The sequence below is a fragment of the Camelina sativa genome, chromosome 11 (assembly GCF_000633955.1).
Source record: "Camelina sativa cultivar DH55 chromosome 11, Cs, whole genome shotgun sequence".
In the NCBI taxonomy this organism is placed as follows: Eukaryota; Viridiplantae; Streptophyta; class Magnoliopsida; order Brassicales; family Brassicaceae; genus Camelina; species Camelina sativa.
This window is the reverse complement of record NC_025695.1, coordinates 3,288,334-3,311,303: the sequence shown is the minus strand read 5'-3', so window position 1 is coordinate 3,311,303 and position 22,970 is coordinate 3,288,334. Positions and strand designations below refer to the sequence as shown.

At 36.5% G+C, this 22,970-nt stretch overlaps 8 protein-coding genes across 12 annotated transcripts in view; 6 read left to right on the top strand and 2 right to left on the bottom strand.

The window, feature by feature from the left end:
- On the top strand, positions 1,081 to 1,807 carry LOC104721378 (aldehyde dehydrogenase family 3 member I1, chloroplastic-like). Its single transcript, XM_010439346.1, has 2 exons — positions 1,081 to 1,348; positions 1,435 to 1,807. Exons 1-2 carry the CDS (start codon positions 1,157 to 1,159, stop codon positions 1,678 to 1,680), a joined length of 438 nt encoding a protein of 145 aa, XP_010437648.1. The 5' UTR covers positions 1,081 to 1,156; the 3' UTR covers positions 1,681 to 1,807.
- On the top strand, positions 3,825 to 4,447 carry LOC104727579 (aldehyde dehydrogenase family 3 member I1, chloroplastic-like). Its single transcript, XM_010446672.1, has 3 exons — positions 3,825 to 3,886; positions 3,946 to 3,988; positions 4,075 to 4,447. Exons 1-3 carry the CDS (start codon positions 3,825 to 3,827, stop codon positions 4,318 to 4,320), a joined length of 351 nt encoding a protein of 116 aa, XP_010444974.1. The 3' UTR covers positions 4,321 to 4,447.
- LOC104721377 (3-ketoacyl-CoA synthase 16) lies at positions 7,370 to 9,172 on the top strand. The gene has a single exon (XM_010439344.1). The coding sequence runs from the start codon at positions 7,517 to 7,519 to the stop codon at positions 8,969 to 8,971; it is 1,455 nt and encodes a 484-aa protein (XP_010437646.1). The 5' UTR covers positions 7,370 to 7,516; the 3' UTR covers positions 8,972 to 9,172.
- Positions 11,679 to 15,511, top strand: LOC104721376 (alpha-L-fucosidase 2-like). Its single transcript, XM_010439343.1, has 9 exons — positions 11,679 to 12,046; positions 12,427 to 12,572; positions 12,673 to 13,535; positions 13,627 to 13,759; positions 13,858 to 14,016; positions 14,103 to 14,327; positions 14,408 to 14,645; positions 14,730 to 14,925; positions 15,060 to 15,511. Exons 1-9 carry the CDS (start codon positions 11,809 to 11,811, stop codon positions 15,358 to 15,360), a joined length of 2,499 nt encoding a protein of 832 aa, XP_010437645.1. The 5' UTR covers positions 11,679 to 11,808; the 3' UTR covers positions 15,361 to 15,511.
- On the bottom strand, positions 15,834 to 16,961 carry LOC104727578 (putative F-box protein At1g32140). Its single transcript, XM_010446671.1, has one exon. It carries the CDS (start codon positions 16,959 to 16,961, stop codon positions 15,834 to 15,836), a length of 1,128 nt encoding a protein of 375 aa, XP_010444973.1.
- On the top strand, positions 17,134 to 18,763 carry LOC104721374. 4 transcript variants are annotated; one of them, XR_757012.2, is made up of 4 exons: positions 17,134 to 17,365; positions 17,573 to 17,736; positions 17,948 to 18,013; positions 18,446 to 18,763. XR_757012.2 is itself a non-coding variant. In XM_010439341.2 (4 exons), exons 1-3 carry the CDS (start codon positions 17,220 to 17,222, stop codon positions 17,965 to 17,967), a joined length of 285 nt encoding a protein of 94 aa, XP_010437643.1. In that variant the 5' UTR covers positions 17,137 to 17,219; the 3' UTR covers positions 17,968 to 18,013; positions 18,446 to 18,763. The 4 variants fall into 4 exon arrangements, 3 of the variants coding, with proteins under 3 accessions (XP_010437642.1, XP_010437643.1, XP_010437644.1); XM_010439341.2 differs by having other exon boundaries at positions 17,137 to 17,365; positions 17,573 to 17,691; XM_010439340.2 differs by lacking the exon at positions 17,948 to 18,013.
- LOC104721373 (TIP41-like protein) lies at positions 18,860 to 21,289 on the bottom strand. 2 transcript variants are annotated; one of them, XM_010439338.2, is made up of 8 exons: positions 21,090 to 21,289; positions 20,415 to 20,600; positions 20,208 to 20,298; positions 20,002 to 20,118; positions 19,865 to 19,924; positions 19,699 to 19,740; positions 19,466 to 19,594; positions 18,860 to 19,219 (listed from the first exon to the last, which is right to left on the bottom strand). In XM_010439338.2, exons 1-8 carry the CDS (start codon positions 21,227 to 21,229, stop codon positions 19,109 to 19,111), a joined length of 876 nt encoding a protein of 291 aa, XP_010437640.1. In that variant the 5' UTR covers positions 21,230 to 21,289; the 3' UTR covers positions 18,860 to 19,108. The 2 variants fall into 2 exon arrangements, with proteins under 2 accessions (XP_010437640.1, XP_010437641.1); XM_010439339.2 differs by having other exon boundaries at positions 20,002 to 20,115.
- LOC104721372 overlaps positions 21,548 to 22,970 on the top strand; it is a 6,356-nt gene continuing 4,933 nt past the window's right edge. Inside the window, exons 1-4 of the mRNA XM_019231747.1 lie at positions 21,548 to 21,711; positions 22,032 to 22,098; positions 22,193 to 22,443; positions 22,527 to 22,931. Of these exons, the coding sequence (XP_019087292.1) occupies positions 21,674 to 21,711; positions 22,032 to 22,098; positions 22,193 to 22,443; positions 22,527 to 22,931 (761 nt within the window). The 5' untranslated portion in view covers positions 21,548 to 21,673. The remainder of the gene's footprint in view (positions 21,712 to 22,031; positions 22,099 to 22,192; positions 22,444 to 22,526; positions 22,932 to 22,970) is intronic.

Genomic DNA, 22,970 nt, shown 5'->3' with positions numbered 1-22,970 from the left:
TTTCAATTTAATATGTTTGGTAACGAACCCATTGTTAATATGGTTCCCCACAACCATATATTATCTCTTCTACATTAGTATACTAGTAGATATATACATTGAGATCTGCGCACCATTCTTCCGCTTTAAATTATAACCAAACATATCGAATATAATTTGCATTGTGTTGCGCCCCATCCCATAATGACTTACATCTACTCCTCCCATTCCCATATTCAGTTTATCTTGGATAAGATGAAATAGCATTTAATGTCTTAATATCACGCGAAAGGAAATGGGAAAAAATCCGAAAATAAGTCATCTCATTTTTTTTTGCCTATTTAATTCATCTAGTTATTAAATTTCTCAAAAAATACTTGGTTTAATTTCCGTTGTCTTTAAAAACCTTCATTTTATTAATAACGGTATATCTATATTTACGATATAACGACTGTTAACTCTAATGACGGAAATGTTAACCAGGATTAAAATATAACCCACGTGGTTAATTAGAGGGAACTAAAAACATTATTGCCCTCTTCTTCTTCTCCAAATCGATTTTGAGTTTTAGAACCCTAGAATCCTAAACATTACAGTTGAAATTAACAATAGTTTCATATCTCATCTATCAGTCGATTCTTGCAACGAACACACCAAACAATCAACCAGAACCGCAACTACTCAGACGACAACTATCATCGCAATCAAAAGAATTCAGGATTTGAAGTTTGAGAAGAAAAATCGCTTTTAGGGTTCTAGGGTTCTAAAACTTGAAATCGATTTGGGGGAAGAAGAAGAGGGCAACAATGTCTTTAGTTCCCTCTAATTAACCACGTGGGGTTATAGTTTAACCTTAGTTAATATTTTCGTCATTAAAATTAACAGTAGTTATGTCGTAAGTATGGATCTACCGTTATTAATAAAATGAAGGTTTTTAAAGACAACATAAATTAAAGCAGGTATTTTTTGAAAAATTTAATAACTAGAGAAATTAAACGGCAAAAAAAAAATTAGATGGCGTATTTTTCGGGTTTTTTTCCGAAAGAAAATTATAATNGCATTCGATTAAAATTTTGTTCATGTGGGATCAAAACTAACTAATCACGTATTCTGTAATTTCTTTTACAGTAAAATATCTCCAACGATAGTAGTGGATGTGCCGGAAGCATCTTCCATAATGCAAGAAGAGATATTTGGACCATTACTTCCTATAGTTACCGTTGAAAAGATTGAAGATGGCTTTCAGGTTATACGTTCAAAGCCAAAGCCTTTAGCAGCGTATCTCTTCACAAACAACAAAGAGTTGCAGGAACAATTCGTGCAGAGCGTGTCTGCTGGAGGAATTAGCATCAATGACACTGTCTTACATGTACTTACGTCTTTTGTCATATAAAAGTAATGTTCTGTTTACCATTATGCTAAGCTCTCATTAAAGATGGTATGTTTTCTCTGCAGGTAACTGTAAAAGATCTACCATTTGGAGGGGTCGGGGAGAGCGGGATTGGGGCTTACCATGGCAAATTCTCGTATGAGACGTTTAGCCACAAGAAAGGTGTTCTTTACCGAAGCTTTTCCGGGGATGCGGATCTTAGATATCCTCCTTACACACAGAAAAAGAAGATGGTGCTGAAGGCTTTGCTCTCTTCAAACATATTTGCTGCCATTTGGGCTTTCTTTGGGTTCTCTCAAGACTCTTCATGATCACATGTGATAATCACTGTAACTTGATGGCATTATACAAGCTTATAAAGTTGAATACTTCCATAGAGATATAAAGGATCAATGTGAAAATTAGGTTATAAATAAAAATGCTTATATTTACTTTACATATCATTTGAGTTCATCTTCGGTTAATGTATATTTTAAACTCTATAAGTGAGCAACGAGCAAACTGTCGTGGCATTCCCACAGCTCGTTCCATTATGGTGGATATAAATTGAACAAAATCAAGTATTAATTATGGCCACACCAAATTACAACAGAAAGATCAGTTCGGTCAATCCCTCGATTCCTCCAAATTACTACACCAGTCACCCTGTTGTACACCAGCTTAATTCTCCACATAGGCTAGCCAAATCTAACATGTTATAGCCTCTATAGTCTAGGAACTATTTTTTGTTTGTTTGTAAGAGAGATATTTTACATAACCGAAATTGTAGTAGTACTGATTAGAACAACTGTTGCAACCGGGAAACTATATTATTGAATTCCCGATATGATGGAGATTTGAGATCTAGTATTCATAAATAGAAAAGGCAAATTGGTTAGGACTTAGAACCCTTTAGGATAAAGATCAAAATGTCAAGCATAAATTTATGATTTATCTAACACATCACAGTCCCTAGTAAATTATCAAACATAAATTTTCAATTTAATATGTTTGGTAACGAACCCATTGTTAATATGGTTCCCCACAACCATATATTATCTCTTCTACATTAGTATACTAGTAGATATATACATTGAGATCTGCGCACCATTCTTCCGCTTTAAATTATAACCAAACATATCGAATATAATTTGCATTGTGTTGCGCCCCATCCCATAATGACTTACATCTACTCCTCCCATTCCCATATTCAGTTTATCTTGGATAAGATGAAATAGCATTTAATGTCTTAATATCACGCGAAAGGAAATGGGAAAAAATCCGAAAATAAGTCATCTCATTTTTTTTTGCCTATTTAATTCATCTAGTTATTAAATTTCTCAAAAAATACTTGGTTTAATTTCCGTTGTCTTTAAAAACCTTCATTTTATTAATAACGGTATATCTATATTTACGATATAACGACTGTTAACTCTAATGACGGAAATGTTAACCAGGATTAAAATATAACCCACGTGGTTAATTAGAGGGAACTAAAAACATTATTGCCCTCTTCTTCTTCTCCAAATCGATTTTGAGTTTTAGAACCCTAGAATCCTAAACATTACAGTTGAAATTAACAATAGTTTCATATCTCATCTATCAGTCGATTCTTGCAACGAACACACCAAACAATCAACCAGAACCGCAACTACTCAGACGACAACTATCATCGCAATCAAAAGAATTCAGGATTTGAAGTTTGAGAAGAAAAATCGCTTTTAGGGTTCTAGGGTTCTAAAACTTGAAATCGATTTGGGGGAAGAAGAAGAGGGCAACAATGTCTTTAGTTCCCTCTAATTAACCACGTGGGGTTATAGTTTAACCTTAGTTAATATTTTCGTCATTAAAATTAACAGTAGTTATGTCGTAAGTATGGATCTACCGTTATTAATAAAATGAAGGTTTTTAAAGACAACATAAATTAAAGCAGGTATTTTTTGAAAAATTTAATAACTAGAGAAATTAAACGGCAAAAAAAAAATTAGATGGCGTATTTTTCGGGTTTTTTTCCGAAAGAAAATTATAATTATTTGGGTATTATTATTTTTTGTCCTCGATGATAACTTTTGCATGCTTGAGTTCTTTTGTTTCTTCACTTGTAGAAGAAATATTATACTACCAAGATTGATAGATAGATCGATAGACTTTTTTTTGTAGGTTATGAGATTGTTCTACTATGTTATACTCAAAAGGTAAAAAAGTAAAACCCATGTTTTTATTTTGGTTTTAAGGTAAACCCCATGTTAATTACCTGACAATAGTGTCTTCATTTTTCCTGAATTCTGAAGCAGATAGGGTGGTTGTTTGTTTGCTCGCTCGCATTTACTACAACCTAGAGTGTTGAGTTAATTTTTTTTTTTTCATTGACAAATGTAAAAATGATTTAAATCTTAACCACTCAACTAACATAGTAACACTTTGTACCACCATAATTGAGAGTTTTCTGTTGCTTTAGTACTACATAATTGATATGATGTCGTTAATTTTCCGGATAATCAATCTGCTAGTCGGGTCGGGTACTTGGGCAAAAGCATGGTCACGGCTCACGCATGCATCTATTATTTGTTGGGAGTGAACTGACAAACCGCAAANAGCGTGTCTGCTGGAGGAATTAGCATCAATGACACTGTCTTACATGTACTTACGTCTTTTGTCATATAAAAGTAATGTTCTGTTTACCATTATGCTAAGCTCTCATTAAAGATGGTATGTTTTCTCTGCAGGTAACTGTAAAAGATCTACCATTTGGAGGGGTCGGGGAGAGCGGGATTGGGGCTTACCATGGCAAATTCTCGTATGAGACGTTTAGCCACAAGAAAGGTGTTCTTTACCGAAGCTTTTCCGGGGATGCGGATCTTAGATATCCTCCTTACACACAGAAAAAGAAGATGGTGCTGAAGGCTTTGCTCTCTTCAAACATATTTGCTGCCATTTGGGCTTTCTTTGGGTTCTCTCAAGACTCTTCATGATCACATGTGATAATCACTGTAACTTGATGGCATTATACAAGCTTATAAAGTTGAATACTTCCATAGAGATATAAAGGATCAATGTGAAAATTAGGTTATAAATAAAAATGCTTATATTTACTTTACATATCATTTGAGTTCATCTTCGGTTAATGTATATTTTAAACTCTATAAGTGAGCAACGAGCAAACTGTCGTGGCATTCCCACAGCTCGTTCCATTATGGTGGATATAAATTGAACAAAATCAAGTATTAATTATGGCCACACCAAATTACAACAGAAAGATCAGTTCGGTCAATCCCTCGATTCCTCCAAATTACTACACCAGTCACCCTGTTGTACACCAGCTTAATTCTCCACATAGGCTAGCCAAATCTAACATGTTATAGCCTCTATAGTCTAGGAACTATTTTTTGTTTGTTTGTAAGAGAGATATTTTACATAACCGAAATTGTAGTAGTACTGATTAGAACAACTGTTGCAACCGGGAAACTATATTATTGAATTCCCGATATGATGGAGATTTGAGATCTAGTATTCATAAATAGAAAAGGCAAATTGGTTAGGACTTAGAACCCTTTAGGATAAAGATCAAAATGTCAAGCATAAATTTATGATTTATCTAACACATCACAGTCCCTAGTAAATTATCAAACATAAATTTTCAATTTAATATGTTTGGTAACGAACCCATTGTTAATATGGTTCCCCACAACCATATATTATCTCTTCTACATTAGTATACTAGTAGATATATACATTGAGATCTGCGCACCATTCTTCCGCTTTAAATTATAACCAAACATATCGAATATAATTTGCATTGTGTTGCGCCCCATCCCATAATGACTTACATCTACTCCTCCCATTCCCATATTCAGTTTATCTTGGATAAGATGAAATAGCATTTAATGTCTTAATATCACGCGAAAGGAAATGGGAAAAAATCCGAAAATAAGTCATCTCATTTTTTTTTGCCTATTTAATTCATCTAGTTATTAAATTTCTCAAAAAATACTTGGTTTAATTTCCGTTGTCTTTAAAAACCTTCATTTTATTAATAACGGTATATCTATATTTACGATATAACGACTGTTAACTCTAATGACGGAAATGTTAACCAGGATTAAAATATAACCCACGTGGTTAATTAGAGGGAACTAAAAACATTATTGCCCTCTTCTTCTTCTCCAAATCGATTTTGAGTTTTAGAACCCTAGAATCCTAAACATTACAGTTGAAATTAACAATAGTTTCATATCTCATCTATCAGTCGATTCTTGCAACGAACACACCAAACAATCAACCAGAACCGCAACTACTCAGACGACAACTATCATCGCAATCAAAAGAATTCAGGATTTGAAGTTTGAGAAGAAAAATCGCTTTTAGGGTTCTAGGGTTCTAAAACTTGAAATCGATTTGGGGGAAGAAGAAGAGGGCAACAATGTCTTTAGTTCCCTCTAATTAACCACGTGGGGTTATAGTTTAACCTTAGTTAATATTTTCGTCATTAAAATTAACAGTAGTTATGTCGTAAGTATGGATCTACCGTTATTAATAAAATGAAGGTTTTTAAAGACAACATAAATTAAAGCAGGTATTTTTTGAAAAATTTAATAACTAGAGAAATTAAACGGCAAAAAAAAAATTAGATGGCGTATTTTTCGGGTTTTTTTCCGAAAGAAAATTATAATTATTTGGGTATTATTATTTTTTGTCCTCGATGATAACTTTTGCATGCTTGAGTTCTTTTGTTTCTTCACTTGTAGAAGAAATATTATACTACCAAGATTGATAGATAGATCGATAGACTTTTTTTTGTAGGTTATGAGATTGTTCTACTATGTTATACTCAAAAGGTAAAAAAGTAAAACCCATGTTTTTATTTTGGTTTTAAGGTAAACCCCATGTTAATTACCTGACAATAGTGTCTTCATTTTTCCTGAATTCTGAAGCAGATAGGGTGGTTGTTTGTTTGCTCGCTCGCATTTACTACAACCTAGAGTGTTGAGTTAATTTTTTTTTTTTCATTGACAAATGTAAAAATGATTTAAATCTTAACCACTCAACTAACATAGTAACACTTTGTACCACCATAATTGAGAGTTTTCTGTTGCTTTAGTACTACATAATTGATATGATGTCGTTAATTTTCCGGATAATCAATCTGCTAGTCGGGTCGGGTACTTGGGCAAAAGCATGGTCACGGCTCACGCATGCATCTATTATTTGTTGGGAGTGAACTGACAAACCGCAAAGTGTCCATCCATATTTAATTTGTTTGGTATAAATTTTTGTTCCTTTCTAAAATGTGGCGATCGAGTGTATTTAAAAGTTTAAAATTAACTCATCAACATATGGCTCGGACAAGGATGTATGAGGTTAGCACCTTACTAAGCCCTCATCCGATCCAGTCAGGTGCTGTAATCGGCACACATCCTCCCCCTAGGCCGGCCGGTATATTTGTTTGGGTACAATAATATTGGCTAAAAGCAGTAGGTTGGTATTTGAATATTCCTTCATTCGGATCCATTTTCCAACATTGATTTTATGATTCGTTTTATATATACAACTCATGACTTTTATTATTCCAAACAATTAACGGATATAGCATATTAGCATGCCCTAAATTTTCTATACGTAAATAATTGCACCTGATATTGATATTTTTCTTCCTTTCTAAACCTCGTGAAACAAGTAAGTTATTTCTATTATGATTAGCAACATGTTCGACTAAACCCTAGAAATTACGCTTTTTTTTGGCGGAAATGATTTTATTCACCTACTAGTAAATAACTACACCAAAATTTAGACAGAATAGCTGGATAACCCATAATTACCAAAGTTTATGCAAGAATAAACAAATCGAACCTAAAATTAAATCCAAATTTTTAACTAGACTACAAAAACGTTTGAAGCTAAAAACAATACTTTGTAATCTTGGTTTAGGTAATTACCAAAAGAAGAAGAAAATATCACAAGAAATATATATAGTTCATGTGCGCTTGCTTATTTATTTACGATATGCGTTCATTGCATGAGCAGTCTCTCTCTCAATCAATCAAACCTCTATAAATGTAAAACGACGAGTCAGAACGAACAAACACCACAACAAGAAGTTAAAGAGAAAACATATCACGAAAATAGATTCCCCGCTGAAGAAGGTAAAAATCTATTTCAACTAGCTACCTCATGAACCGTCTCTTTAAGCTCTGCTTCTTACCGTTAATGGTTGCTATAGCCATGAAGGCGTCTCATCTTTCCACACAAGATCTCCAAACCTTTTACCTCTACGTACAAAACAACCTCGCATCTCTAACCATATTCTCCCTTTCTCTCGCACTCGGCTCGGCTCTTTACATCATGTCCCGACCCAAACCCGTTTACCTAGTTGACTTCAGCTGCTACCTTCCCCCGTCGCATCTCAAAGCCAGCATCAAGAAGATCATGCACCACGTAAGGCTTGTTCGAGAGTCAGGCACGTGGAAGCACGAGTCCGATTACTTGATGGACTTCTGCGAGAAGATTCTAGAACGTTCCGGTCTAGGCCAAGAGACATATATACCTGAAGGTCTCCAAACTGTGCCACTACAGCAGAATATGGCTGTGTCGCGTAAAGAGACGGAAGATGTTATAATTGGAGCGGTCGATAATCTGTTTCGCAACACCGGAATAAGCCCGAGTGATATAGGTATACTGGTGGTGAATTCAAGCACTTTCAATCCAACTCCTTCGTTATCAACAATATTAGTGAATAAGTTTAAACTTAGGGATAATATAAAGAGCTTAAATCTTGGTGGGATGGGGTGTAGTGCTGGAGTCATCGCTATCGATGTCGCTAAGAGTTTGTTACAAGTTCATAGAAACTCTTATGCTCTTGTGGTGAGCACGGAGAACATCACTCAAAACTTGTACTTAGGTAATAACAAATCAATGTTGGTTACAAATTGTTTGTTCCGGATTGGTGGGGCCGCAATTTTGCTTTCTAATAGGTCTAAAGATCGTAAACGCGCCAAATACGAGCTTGTTCACACCGTGCGGGTCCATACCGGAGCAGATGACCGATCTTATGAATGTGCAACTCAAGAAGAAGATGAGGATGGCATAGTCGGGGTTACCTTGTCAAAGGATCTACCTATGGTAGCTGCAAGAACCCTAAAGATCAATATCGCAACTTTGGGTCCACTTGTTCTTCCTATAAGCGAGAAGTTTCACTTCTTTGTGAGGTTCGTTAAAAAGAAGTTTTTGAATCCGAAGCTCAAACATTACATTCCTAATTTCAAGCTCGCGTTCGAGCATTTCTGTATCCATGCGGGTGGCAGAGCGCTTATAGATGAGATGGAGAAGAACCTTCATCTAACTCCATTAAACGTTGAGGCATCAAGAATGACATTACACAGGTTTGGTAATACATCTTCGAGTTCCATTTGGTACGAGTTGGCTTACACAGAAGCCAAAGGAAGGATGAAGAAAGGAGATAGGATTTGGCAGATCGCATTGGGGTCAGGTTTCAAGTGTAATAGCTCTGTTTGGGTGGCTCTTCGTAACGTCAAGCCTTCCGCTAATAATCCTTGGGAAGAATGTCTGCACAAATATCCAGTTGAGATCGATATTGATTTAAAAGAACGATCGAGCGATCCCATTTGACCGTTAAAAGTTATGATACGAATTGAGATAGAGACGCATGTACTGGTTTATAGTCGTGCCTTGGTCGGTCCAAATATTGACAAGTAATCTATCCTTTTTCTATGTATCGTCGATCTCTGTTAGCGTTGTGTGATGCTACTACCCCTTCTAGTTGACTATATAAGTGTAAGATTCGTTGCCTGGTAATGGGCTTGTTTCACACTTCATATATAAATGATATCGTGTACTTTCTTACAAATAAGTGTCATCAAATTTCATTGTGTATGGTATATATATAGACAGGGGTAGATATATATATAGTAACTTGCCGTTTATGTGCAAGAAAAAATGTAACTTCTTTATCTCATTTGTAAAAACGAGAAAGTGGTGTAGTACTTGTAGTTGTAGACATTCTAACAAAGTCAAAGGTTCAATAATTGCAATAATGTCATAAGCTGTGTGAGTGTGAGATGACGTAACTGTACATGGGGAGAGGATATTTAGCAAATCGATATTGCTGTGTGAGTGTGAGATGACGTAACTGTACATCAGCTGTGTATGAAGATTTGTTTTTACACGAAGCAACTTGTATCAGAAGGCCATCATCATTCAAATACTCGTTAACCCTGTGACAATCAATTGTCTTATACATGTTTGGTTCTTTCGGAAAAAGAAAAAGTATTGTTACTTGGCTAGATACTAGATGGCCATTGTATTAATTATCACAAAACAGAACAGTTAGACCAGAGACATTAATACCCAAACCATTCAACAAAAATTGTTAAGTCCAACAAATATGTCAATAGCACAAGTTGCAAAAAGCAAGGTTCCATACCTAACTTTTTTTTTTTGTCAACAAGTTTCCATACCTAACTATTAACAATAAATCTAGGATGCATTAGATTTTACCGATTAGAAAAATATCTGAAATAAGCCCTTTCCATGCTGTGATTTGTGAACCCTGTTAATTTGTTTCTTTTTTATTTTGCTTCATAGTTTTCATATCATCATCATTAAAGGAAATATAATACCACATGAGATCAATATCTTCGACTATCAATACATCAGCGTAATATACGTCTTAGATGAAATGGCTGAGATCTTTCTGTATCTTTTCAAAGAAACGATTGCGAACCATTTTCATGTGATCAGTTAAGAGATTGTTTTTATTATTTTATTATTTAAAATTAATATATTAAAGAACGAAAGTCGGTGGATATAAAAATATTAAATTCACAAATTATGGTTGGCTTCAAATTCAGTCTACTCAATTCTGTGGTACCATGGGTATGAATCGGGTTAAACTACTGTACATATTCTTCTGCATCCTCGTGAACTGCGTGGGTGTATCGGACAAACTCGTTTATTTTAGATCCTATCATTCTAGTTATGGACTGATATGGTGCAGTCGACACGTTGGGTTCTTTTATCTGCAATTTTGTGGTCTCGTTATTTTGAGCTGTGATCATCAAATCATAAATGTGTTGCAAAAATGGTTTGTAGTTATTCATCCTTTCCAAATATGATGTGTCATATTGACAAATGACAATTCTGAGGCGAGTTTTGACAAATTATAATAATTAAATTACATTCTCTTAGGCCATCAGCCCAATTAAATCATAAATAAATTGAACAGTGATCTAAAAACATTTTTTTTGTTCTTCAATTAGAACTGATTTAAAGCTAGTTCTAATTGAACGTGGCAGTACCTCATTGGTTGAGATTTTTTGGAAAGAAAAAAAAATTTTCATTTTTCATTTCACCTTCTGTTCTTCTTTCTCTCCAACAACCTCTCCAGCTGAAATCACGATTCGAGATCTACGGTTCAATCTCCCGGATCCGAATTGACAAAGAAGGGTTTGGATTGGATGATAATTTGGTTAAGTAGGATGATGCTTCTGTATCTGGAAACGAGATTATTTGGGAATTAGGGTTTCAACTGCTCCTCCTCAAGGCTCAACAACAACAACAACAAGAGTTGTATGTTTGTTTTTTTTTTAACATTTTATTTACAATGTTTTTTTGTTTCATAAAAATTTGGTATTGTATTTTGAATTATAGTACAAGTTTTTAAGTTTGCAATTTAAATGTTATTTTAAAAGTTTTTATAATTTGTAAAATGTTTATGAATATTATATCTTTATTCTAAGAACACCAAAATTAGTTTCCCCATTTTTTTAACATATGATCTTAACTACTGATCTTAGATTATTTTCACTATATATATAATCTAAGAACACAAAAAAAAGTTATCCCATTAATGATGCCCTAAATAAGAACAGATTTTAGGAGTGTTCTTTGTCTACGTGGTATGACGAGAATGGTTGAGATTTTGGTCTTAAATAAAAATAATAACATTTTTTGGTCTTAAATAAAAAATTTTGTGTGCTTTAATAAATTAAGTAATATGTTTGTNACAAGTTTATAAGTTTGCAATTTAAATGTTATTTTAAAAGTTTTTATAATTTGTAAAATGTTTATAAATATTATATTTTTATTCTAAAAACACCAAAATTAGTTTCCCTATTTTTTTAATATATGATCTTAACTACTGATCTTAGATTATTTTCACTATATATATAATCTAAGAACACAGAAAAAAGTTATCCCATTAATGATGCCCTTACTAATTTCAACTTAAAGAAAACAAAATACATTTTTGATTGGCATTTTTTTTTTTTTTAAATTTAATTATTATGGTTCATGTTTTTTAGTATAAAATTAGATTTGGGTTGTATAATTTTTTGAGAAAACATCTACATCGTGAAATTAGTGCGATATCTCTTTACGCGGCTATTTCAAGACCCAAACCTTTCTTATCTTGGAGAGTGAAAGAAACACTCACAGAAGCAGCAGCAATGGCGGAGAAGTCGAGCTTCTTCATTCATTTCACTTTTCTTCTGCTTCTTCTACTAACATGTGCCCAGGGAGTGAGGAGGACATTAATGGACGGAGGCCAAGATCTCTCGACGCCACCACTTAAACTGACGTTTGCTGGTCCCTCTCGGAACTGGACCGACGCCATTCCCATCGGTAATGGTCGTCTCGGAGCCACGATCTGGGGCGGCGTCTCCTCAGAGACTCTCAACATCAATGGTAAATTGTTCTAAAACGAAGTCGTTTTTGTCCTTTCTCTCCCATTCTTGATTCTTGTGTTTGGTTCTATTTTTGTTTGTTTAGAGAGATTTAGGTAATAAATGCTCTCTGCTATTAGTACTTTCTAAAAGTTAATGCAGAGATCATTCAATATTTATTGTTTCTCAGCCATATTTTTTTTATTTTATTTGGCTGTGCAATAGAACAGGGGAATATGCTTGAGTTGAGACATTAGTATGTCTTAAATCGAACTACTAGTGAAATAAAATGATTAAAGGAAGCACATTTTGCAACAAAAAAATAGTCTTGTATGAAAGTTTAGGAATTTTGTGGATCTGAAGCCTAAAGTTTTGTTTTTTTGTGGATTTTTAATTGATTAGAGGACACAATTTGGACTGGGGTACCAGCAGACTACACGAACCCGAATGCTCCAGAAGCATTAGCAGAAGTTAGGAGGCTTGTTGATGACAGAAACTATGCTGAAGCTACTTCAGAAGCTGTCAAATTGTCAGGCCATGCTTCTGATGTATGTTTTTGATTCTTTTTGGTGTAATGTTGCTTTCACACTTCTTGATTTTTTTTTGTTAGTGTAAAGGCTAATCCTTTTTGTTCTTGGCTCTCTAAAGGTTTACCAGCTAGTGGGAGATTTGAATTTAGAGTTTGACAGTTCGCATCGGGAGTACACTCAAGACTCCTATCGCCGTGAACTCGACTTAGAAACAGCAGTAGCCAAAGTAAGTTACTCGGTTGGGGCTGTGGAATTCTCAAGGGAGTTTTTTGCTTCTAATCCGGATCAAGTAATTGTAGTCAAGATCTATGCAAGCAAACCGGGTTCTCTGTCTTTTAAGGCTTCTTTTGACAGTGAGTTGCATCACCATTCAGAGACAAACCCCAAAGCGAATCAGATTCTGATGCGTGGAAGCTGTCGCCCCAAGCGTCTTCCTGTAAACATGAAGAAAAGTATCAACGCTACGAATATACCTTATGATGATCACAAAGGGTTGCAGTTTGCATCGGTTCTTGAAGTGAGAGTCAGCAATGGTGGCTCTGTGTCTTCCTTAGGTGGCAAGAAACTAAGTGTTGAAAAAGCCGACTGGGCGGTTCTGCTTCTGACTGCTTCATCTAACTTTGACGGACCATTTACGATGCCTGCTGATTCTAAGAGAGACCCCGCGAAAGAATGCGTTAACAGAATCAGCTCAGTCCAGAAATACTCATACTCTGATCTTTATGCTCGTCATTTGAGTGACTATCAGAAGCTTTTCAACCGGGTGTCTTTGCAACTTTCCGGCAGCTCAGCAAATAAAGCCTTGCATCAGACAGCTTCAACTGCTGAAAGGGTGCGATCTTTTAAAAACGATCACGACCCTTCATTGGTGGAACTTCTATTCCAATATGGTCGATACTTGCTTATATCTTCTTCAAGACCTGGAACTCAGGTGGCTAACTTGCAAGGCATATGGAACAGGGACATTCAGCCACCATGGGAGTGCGTTTTCGCTTTACTTCATTTTCTTTTAATCTCTTAGCTTTGTTGTGTCACTGACTCTACTTCTTCTTCTTCGTCTGCTGTGTTGCAGTGGTGCTCCTCACCTGAACATTAATCTCCAGATGAATTATTGGCATTCTCTTCCTGGTAATATTCATGAATGCCAGGAACCCTTATTCGATTATATGTCTGCTTTAGCTGTAAATGGCCGCAAGACAGCACAAGTAAGTTTATATCCTTTTTTGTATTGATGAACTTTACAATGGATTTGTGTTCCATCACTAGAGACTTAGTCTAAGAATTATTTTGATGCGCTGTATAGGTAAACTACGGAGCAAGTGGTTGGGTGGCACATCAAGTATCAGACATATGGGCAAAAACTTCACCAGATAGAGGTGAAGCAGTGTGGGCTCTCTGGCCCATGGGTGGAGCGTGGCTCTGCACTCATGCATGGGAGCATTATACATACACGATGGACAAGGTATGGTCCTCAAATTTCTGTTACAGTTCAGTTTCTTTAACCGGTACTATGTTTAATCAAACCTTAACTTGTTGATTCATTTCTAGGAATTTCTTAACAAGAAGGCATACCCATTGTTGGAAGGGTGTACATCGTTTCTTTTGGACTGGCTAATCAAAGGTAAAGACGGATATCTCCAGACGAATCCATCGACTTCCCCTGAACATATGTTCACTGCTCCAAATGGCAAACCTGCTAGTGTTAGCTACTCTTCAACCATGGACATTGCTATTGTAAAAGAAGTCTTCTCTAATATTGTTTTCGCTTCAGAGGTAACAAGACCGATGAAGCAACAAAAATAAATCATATCACCTCATCAATACTGAGCTTCTCTCTTTTGGTTTGTCAACAGGTTTTGGGAAAAACGAATGATACTCTTATCGGAAAAGTCATTGCTGCTCAAGCTAAACTTCCTCCCACTAGAATAGCAAAGGATGGTTCCATTATGGAATGGGTAGAAGACTTTGAGGACCCAGAGGTACATCATAGACATGTTTCACATCTCTTTGGTCTCTTCCCGGGTCATACAATCACAGTTGAGAAGTCTCCAGAACTTGCTAAAGCCGTGGAAGCAACCCTTAAAAAGAGAGGTAATTTTTTCTTCTTTCTCATTCCTATTCTGCAATGTCATTGAAGTGTGTGGAGCAATATATATATTGAACTGATTGATGCAGGAGAGGAAGGACCAGGTTGGTCAACCACCTGGAAAGCCGCCTTGTGGGCAAGGCTTCACAATAGCGAGCTCGCATATCGGATGGTTACACATATATTTGATCTTGTTGATCCGTTGAACGAACGTAATTATGAAGGAGGATTGTATAGTAACATGTTCACTGCACACCCACCATTCCAGATCGATGCCAATTTTGGGTAAGTTAAGCAATACATTGCAAACACTTACTATAAAGATATGTCCTAAAACCATTACTCATCAGTTCTTAGAACAAAGTCAAACAATTTGATGACTAGTCTAAACCTATATATGACATTTTTTTTGGGTGCAGATTCGCAGCAGCGGTAGCGGAAATGTTAGTGCAGAGCACGACAAAGGATCTGCATTTGCTCCCGGCGCTTCCAGTAGATAAATGGCCAAACGGTAATGTGAAAGGGCTAAGGGCAAGGGGCAGTGTGACGGTTAGTATAAAGTGGACGGAAGGGAACCTTGTGGAGTTTGGTCTTTGGTCAGAACAGATTGTGTCCACCAGAATAGTGTACAAAGGGATCTCTTCAGATACCAAATTGTTGCCAGGGAAAATCTTTACTTTTGACAAAGATTTGAAATGTGTTCGGACCGAGAATTTATAAGAAGTGAGAGACAAAATCTTGATTTTCAAATCCGTTTTTGTTCATTTAACAGAGAAAGTCCATTGTTTGTCATCGTTCCACGAGTTATATGTGCAAGTGTAAGTGTGTAATACACAAATGTATCCAAAAGGTTTACAGTGAATTACTTATTTTCCAGCATGTATACAGGGTCCTGATACTACACCCAAAATAAGAGAAACAGATTCAGGTCAAAACTTCGTATGTCTAAGTAGGATCAAGTCATCAAGATAGATGATACATTTATTGGTGGACATATAAACCAGACTGATCCAGATATGAACAGAATCAAAAGTGATATATAACTCATTGGTTTTATCGTTTTTTAGAATCTCAAAAACTAAATATTAAGAGGAAAGATAGAACCAAGAAAGAAACAAGATATATAATATGCAAGTGGAGCTAGTAGTTAATGATGTCCTTCATAGCTAGTAGTAGTAGATCTCTTCTTCTTCTTACTCAATTTGCACTAAACTTGGAACGTAAGAGCAGAGAGTCGGGCGAGTCTTGCATTCAGATCCTAGATCCACTTCCATGTAGTAACCATCTTCTCCAAGGATGTAGGCAATGCAGCGTTTTGGAGTGTCTCTAGACATGGTACTATCAAGAAGCACTGTGACTTTCTTCTCCATATCAATGAAGAAACTCCCATGTTGAATGGCACACTTAAGTCCTCCGTACGGAGTCATATCAAACGCAAAGAACTTGCTCCACGAGACTAGGTGGGGCTCAATCTTAGTCGTCAACCATACATCCATCATGTATAAATCTGAGTGCTGAAACATCAACGCGAGTTGCTCTTCTCTTACACAAGATAGAGAACCAGTAGCATCAAAATATCCCTTAACGGGGAGTTGCAACCACGGTCCAAATCGCTCTGTAGTGAAATCAAAACAGATCAAGAAACCATCCCAAACAATTGATGGGTCATCCCAATCAAACTCTTCTTCATCTTCTTCGTGAATTCTTTTCCTATCTATAGCAATCCAATAAGTATTCCCCTTCAAAGAAACGCAACGATTAGGCTCACACGTTATAGACCAATCTGGATTGACATCAACAACCCTCCATGAGTTGTTAGAAGAAGAAGGATTCAAATCATAGATTTCGCACTCGACAACTCGAAGGTCATCCAAAAACCTCAAAACCTTGTGGCAACCGTAGGAATCAAAGCCGAGACCATACCTGTTTTCAAAATGACGAGTCCTGGGTTCGATCAGTTTGGTTTGCCCAAGATAAGGGTTCCAAACCACAAGGCTCGATTGGTCGTAAGGCACGCATAACACTAACCCGTTGCAATGTATGACTTTGGTGGAAACCTTATTGAACTGATCGAGTTTACCTACTCGCTTTATAGATGTATCGTTGTTTAAGCAAAGATCGAATCTCACTGACCAAACCCTGGAATCCAGAACCATGAACCCTAGAAACTGATGCCTTGCATCTGCTTTGCAAACTATTACATCTTTCGATAAAGCGTTCCATTGTTTCACCGTAGATCGCACCGAGCTTAGCGATGTCAACGGAACCCTAGAAAGTATCTCCACTACCAATTCCTCTGATAATTCCGATATCATCGTCATCGTTCAATCAAATTAGGATCCGAATTCCGAATTCCGAATTCCGAATATAAACCAGAAACCAAACCAAAACCGCGTTTTATTAAATCGATCGATTAAAACCGAACCAAACCAAACCAAACCGAGTCTCTCTCTCTCTCTCTCTCTCTCTCTCTCTCTCTCTCTCTCTCTCTCTCTTTCGTTTAGGGCTTCTTTAGCAGTCTCTTTGTTTCATCTTCTTCGGTATTGATCTGATTTGCTTTCTGCTACAGATTATAAAAAATGGCATGGCGCAGTGCTGCTCGCTCTTTCGTCTCCGCAACTGCTAGAGCTCCGTCTCTCCGATCTCCGCCGGCAACGCTTCCTCGCCTCCGTCCTTCCCAATCCTCTTTACCCCGCCGCCGATTCGCCTCTTTCACTAATCTCAGGTTTCGCCATCTCTTGCCTTCATTTCTAGAAATTTTTATTTAATCATGACATGAACTAAGATTTGCAAGGTTTGAACTAGTTTGAGGAGAATTTAGAAATGTTTGATTTGACCATATTGAGATATCATATGAAACAAGTTTTTTTTTTTTTTTTTTTTGGTTTGAAATCAATTATGTGGTGTTGATGATCTTGCTTGCTTGTGGCAGGAATTTGGGAGAGCTTGGATGCACAGAGTCTTTCTTGCCTCTGTACAATGTAGTGTCTGCAGCTCGACTCACATCTCACCTTAATGTCAATCTCCGAGCTTTCTGCGAGCTCTCTAACGGTACCTTCCCACGCACTTGTCAAGATCGCTAATTACTCTTCATTTGTGAGTGTTACTACTGCTACTTAGGATTTCATTGGAAATGTGAGCTAGTTGAAAGTTTTTCCAATTTCTTCTTGTTTAATGTTGCTACCTACCCTGGAACATTTGTTTTCTTGTCGAAACAGAGAATAAAATGGCCTTTTTGGTTCTCTGTAAATCAAATTTTTTGGTGTTAAGAACATGTATATATATATATTGGGCTTGGGATTGATAGGGAATGGAAAAGATGGGTGATGGAAGTGGATTTTCAGTCGCTGTCAAGAGAGGTGCTACTGCTTTTGTAGGTTTCTTGTCCATTTTGTTTTTCGTGTTCTTATCACTTTGCCACAAAAGTTTGCTTTTTTCTCAATAGATAGTCTTTAGGAATCCAAAATTTAGGACACTATTTTGTGTGGGAAATCAAACAGTAGGAGTAGAGCTTCAAACCTAGATATAACATCTAGTTCATGTTAATCCTCCTCTCATATATATTCATTTAAATATTTCGATAGAAAGCTTATCACCATTGATATAATGCATTGAGAAACGACACATTGGGCTTCATATAAACATTCTGCCTTTTACATCGAATTTTAGATTAACATAGTAAAGGTGTGTACTTCTATTCTCTTATGATCAATCACGGGTACCTTTTGAAAAGAGAAGACTTGTAAGTTCGATCTGTATCTGATTCCGATTCTCAAAGCCTTTGCCTGTGACTTGATGATGGCAGGTACTTAGAATGCGCAAAGTGGATGCATCAGTAATCTTGAAGCGGATACTTGGAAAAAGGGGGTGTACCAAGAAGAACTCATTGGTTGTTTTGTCCTTCATTAGGAACCAAAAACGACTTACATTTATTTGATTTTTCTTCACATTTGACAATTTCCAGTTTTAGAATGTCTGGTTTTCTCTTCATATTTCCAGTTAGATTCAGCTTTTCTTTCAGCATATTCCTGAAAGACCATTGTTTCATCTTGTAATTTATAATGTTACTTAAATCTCTTCAAGTACTATTTTCTGAAAGGAATTAAAAGAAAACTTTCTTTTAGTGTAAAGAGTTGAATGAGTCACCGTCTCTTGAACAGTGATAATTGGCCAGGCTTTTAAATGACTAAATTTGAACTCAGGTATAGAAGACCTTAAGTTACCGGTGAATATATGAATACATTAATTATAGACATTTAGTAGCAAAGACTAAAGAGGAAACAATGGTGGGAACAATGTGTGTAACAACATGAAAGGGTTTCAGTGTTTACATGAAAGCTCCTCACCAGAATGAGTCAGCGAAGTAACTCCTTACATAACAAACTCAATACTGTATTAAGTATTTTGACTGAATAAAAAGCTCATCAATACGTTCTTCTTGGATTTAACTTGCAACTTAATAAACAGCTTACACTTTACGAGGGATCTTCAGTTTCTGTGTTGTCTGCTTAATCACTGGAAGCCTCTGACTGATGGAGCTCGGGTCGCTATAGACTGCTAAATCAACTGGATACCCTTTCTGCATATATATATACATATTCAAGAGTTAAATCACTGGACCTTCTATATTCACTAACCGTAGAAACATTGTAATATGTTATCGTCTTGTAACAGAAAATTGTGGTTATTTGATGATGTATCGGAGATGGTTAGGTCTATCAGTCACCCGTTCTAGGTTTGATGGGAAAGATATGGATTTTTGAAAACCAAAGATTGGAATGGAAACAATATCTAGTAATCAGTCCTAAAAGTGAAGAAAACTAACCGCAGATAGAGACTGAAATGTTGCTTCTCTCCAACAGTTTTCTCGAAGAACAGTTGGTGTCTCATCTTTGCCAAACACATAATGCATTCTCGTCTCTCTCAATCTCATAAGCACACCGTCAACTCTAAGCTATTAAAAAGCAACCGAGAGGAAGATGAAAAAATTGAAACATCATAAAAGCCAATGAAGATTACAAATTGGTGCGTAATGCGGATTTTTCCGATTTGACTCACCCAAAATCGTAAGAGGAGGAACCATGAGCTTGGCATGACTCTCTGAAAAAAACAGAAACATACACTCATGTTATCCTTTGTAATTAATACTGAACTCATTTAAATTCACGTAATTGTGAAAGAACTCGACAGGAAAATCAGACTCGAGAATTCAAGATTTCTTTACCACTTTCACAGTCAGAAGTGACACTCCATTGTCGGCCAGCTCATCTTCATACAAAACAACCTGAAGGAGTAGAGAATAAAGTACATCAAAGGGCCCCAAAGAATGTGTTTGGTGTTTGTATTGATCACGGAACCAACCTCATCATAGAAGAGAATAGGCTCTTTAAGTGAGAGAGCAGCCAAATCAATCTGATCTTCACAGTTCTCCCACTGAAGACTAGCTTCCCCCTTCGTATTAGCTTTTGTCTCAACCTGCTTCACGTTAAAACAGCATATATCAATGATCATGAAAGTTATACTTGATTGATATTATTGTGTTGACTGAAAATGAGAACAAGGCGAACCGCTTCTTTATCTTTCTCAGTTACTTCACTTCCACAGTATGGCGTTGTAAACGTGTAATCATAATCTAGTATCACCTGCTGGGAAGGTTTGCTGCAAGTAGATCAGAGTGGTATCAGATACAACTATGTACAAGCAGAGTTTCGAAGAATATCTTTTGTGACATGTAAAGACCAGATACATTTGTCAATCAAATCCTGAAACTTTACCTCCTGAACTTCCATTGTGCTGCAGCAGGAACTTCAACAGGTGGAAGCCCTTCCTGCTTCCAACCAGCTAGTGCGTCAAATGCATTAAAATGAATCTTAGCGTTGCTACCTAAGTGTTTAAGGACTAATGCATTCTCGCCAAAAACCATTTCAGGTAAGTGAGATGTCCGAAGCTTTTCTTCCCACCTGTGTGGCCATCAAACATAACATTCTTAACTATGCAGGATGACAGAACATGCTATTTTGATACTCGAGACAAAAAGAGAAGTGTACAGTCAAACATTGAATTATCACAACAAAATTAACAAGAAATGTGATGAACAGAGATTGTAACAACAAAGCTCATTAACCACAAAAACTAAACAAAACAACGAAAATTTTCTAAAAGTCTCACAAATAAAACACTAGCGATATCACAGAACAAGCAAGCTATATACGAACATAGACTCAGCCAAAACCTAGGACAAACGAAATCAAGGTCACATTTCTAATTTTCTTGGATACGACTCCACTAACATCAGCTCAAAATCCCAAACTACAATACTCAGTTCTCAACAGTGCACAAACACCAACAACAAAGAATTCATATATGATCGTATGTTATGAGGAGACATAGGGTGAGAGAGAGAGATTTTTTTTTTTGTCAAACAGGGTGAGAGAGAGAGATATGAGTACTCTTCGACAGCGAGAGAAGTGAGAATCGTGCCTCGGAGGGTTTCGATCTCCCATCCATGGATGCGTAAACCACGACGTCCATCGGGAAGAAGCTCAGCACCGGAAGACTTAAGAATCTCTTTATCGACCTCCGTCTCCATCTGAATCGCCGGCAAAAATATTGGCACTACCTTTTTTTTCTTTCTTCTTCCGCCGATGGAAACAGACGACTACCAAAAGCAAAGGACATTTGACTTTTGATGGGCTTTGTAAGTTAGTAACATGGGCCTAGTTTAATTTCAGTTTGGCCCTATCAAATCATAATTTTGAAATGTCAAATTAATTTAACCATAAATATGCGTCAGTGTGAATCCGATAAAATTAGACCCTTAAATAAATCATTTTTTTATTTTTTAAAAAGTTGGACCCGTTTTGGTCAAAACTACTAATTTTAATGTGCACTACTAAAGCCAGGTGGCGGGTTTTGGTGTGTAAAGTCTTTGATATGCTCTCGGAACTGTTCGTATCCAAAACTTTTATCTCTGATAACATCGGAGAAGAAAAGGAAAGTGGTCGGAGTTTAAACGTTGAGATTTGAATTGAGAATGGCTACGCTCACTGATATAGCAACCCTTGAGGAGAAGTAAGTTTTTCTTCTTCACCTTCTTTTTTTGTTTTCTTTCTTTCTAATCTATCTACTCTTTTGAAATTCAGACAGGAAAGTTTAGATGTGGTCGTAGGATTGGGTTTTGTCTGAATTTAAGGATTGTTTTTTTTTTTCTTTCTTTCTTTCTTTCTGTTTCATGGTTGGTGGATTAATTTTTTTAATTCTCTGGGTGGTTAGTTTTGGATCAGGTCTCTAGATGGACGTTAAGTGCAGGGTTCTTGAATCTTGAAATGTGCTAAGTTTGATTCATCTACTAGTTTTCAAGTTGCGGATTTGATTCATCTTTGGTTTTTTAGGTACATCGAATTATGCAAGAAGCATGGAATCCTACCCAACACTTCCGTTTTATCTGCTTTCTTTGAGGTTTGATTACTTTTCCCTTCTCTAGAAGATTGCTTCTGTTTAGCTTAATCGTAGTGTTAGTCTGTGTTTAAACTACGATCAACTGAATTTGAAGGCGGAGGTGAAAAAGTCAAGGAATCAAAGATGTATCATGAACCTTTCTGTGGATAGAGTGCGGTACGATGACTATCACCCGCTTCTCGAGTTATCCAATGAGGTCAACACATCTGAGGTACAAGGAATTGATCTCTTTGTGAGATCCTCTTGTTCTTTAGAAGATCATCATGCATTGTCCTTAATCCGTTCTCTCGGTCAAAAACTCCGAGTTGTTCATCTACATGACTCTTTCGGGAAAAACTTCTGGCGGTAAGCAATCGTTTTATTTTTGTCTTTTTTTTTTCTGAAGCTGCTTTCCATTTTCAGTTTTGGTGATTGGTTTTACTTTACAGGGAAGTTTTCTTTCAAGGTTTGAGCTGCAAAGTTTTGAATGTGAGGTCTTTGCATTTCCATAAGCTTAACATCGTAGGAGAGTTCTCACAGCTGCACACCCTTATACTTGATAACAACCGTATTGTTGGTTTTGGGGAAGGCTGTTTTTCTTGCATGCCCAACTTGACATATCTTTCCATGTGTGGCACTCTAGTGTCAGATCTTTGGACATCAGCTGTTGCTCTCTCGAAACTCCCTTCTCTTAAGGAGCTCCGGTTTCAAATTTGGATCTCTTGCAGTGATTCTATCCCACTTAAATCCCAGTCATCGCCATCATCATCTACCACGGATTATAAGAACTCATTTATTGAATCAAACCCTCCCATTGAAGCAGATTGGGACATTGTTGAACAGAGGGATCCTAGTTTACCTGTTGAAGAGACTCTTCATAGCATGGACTTCTC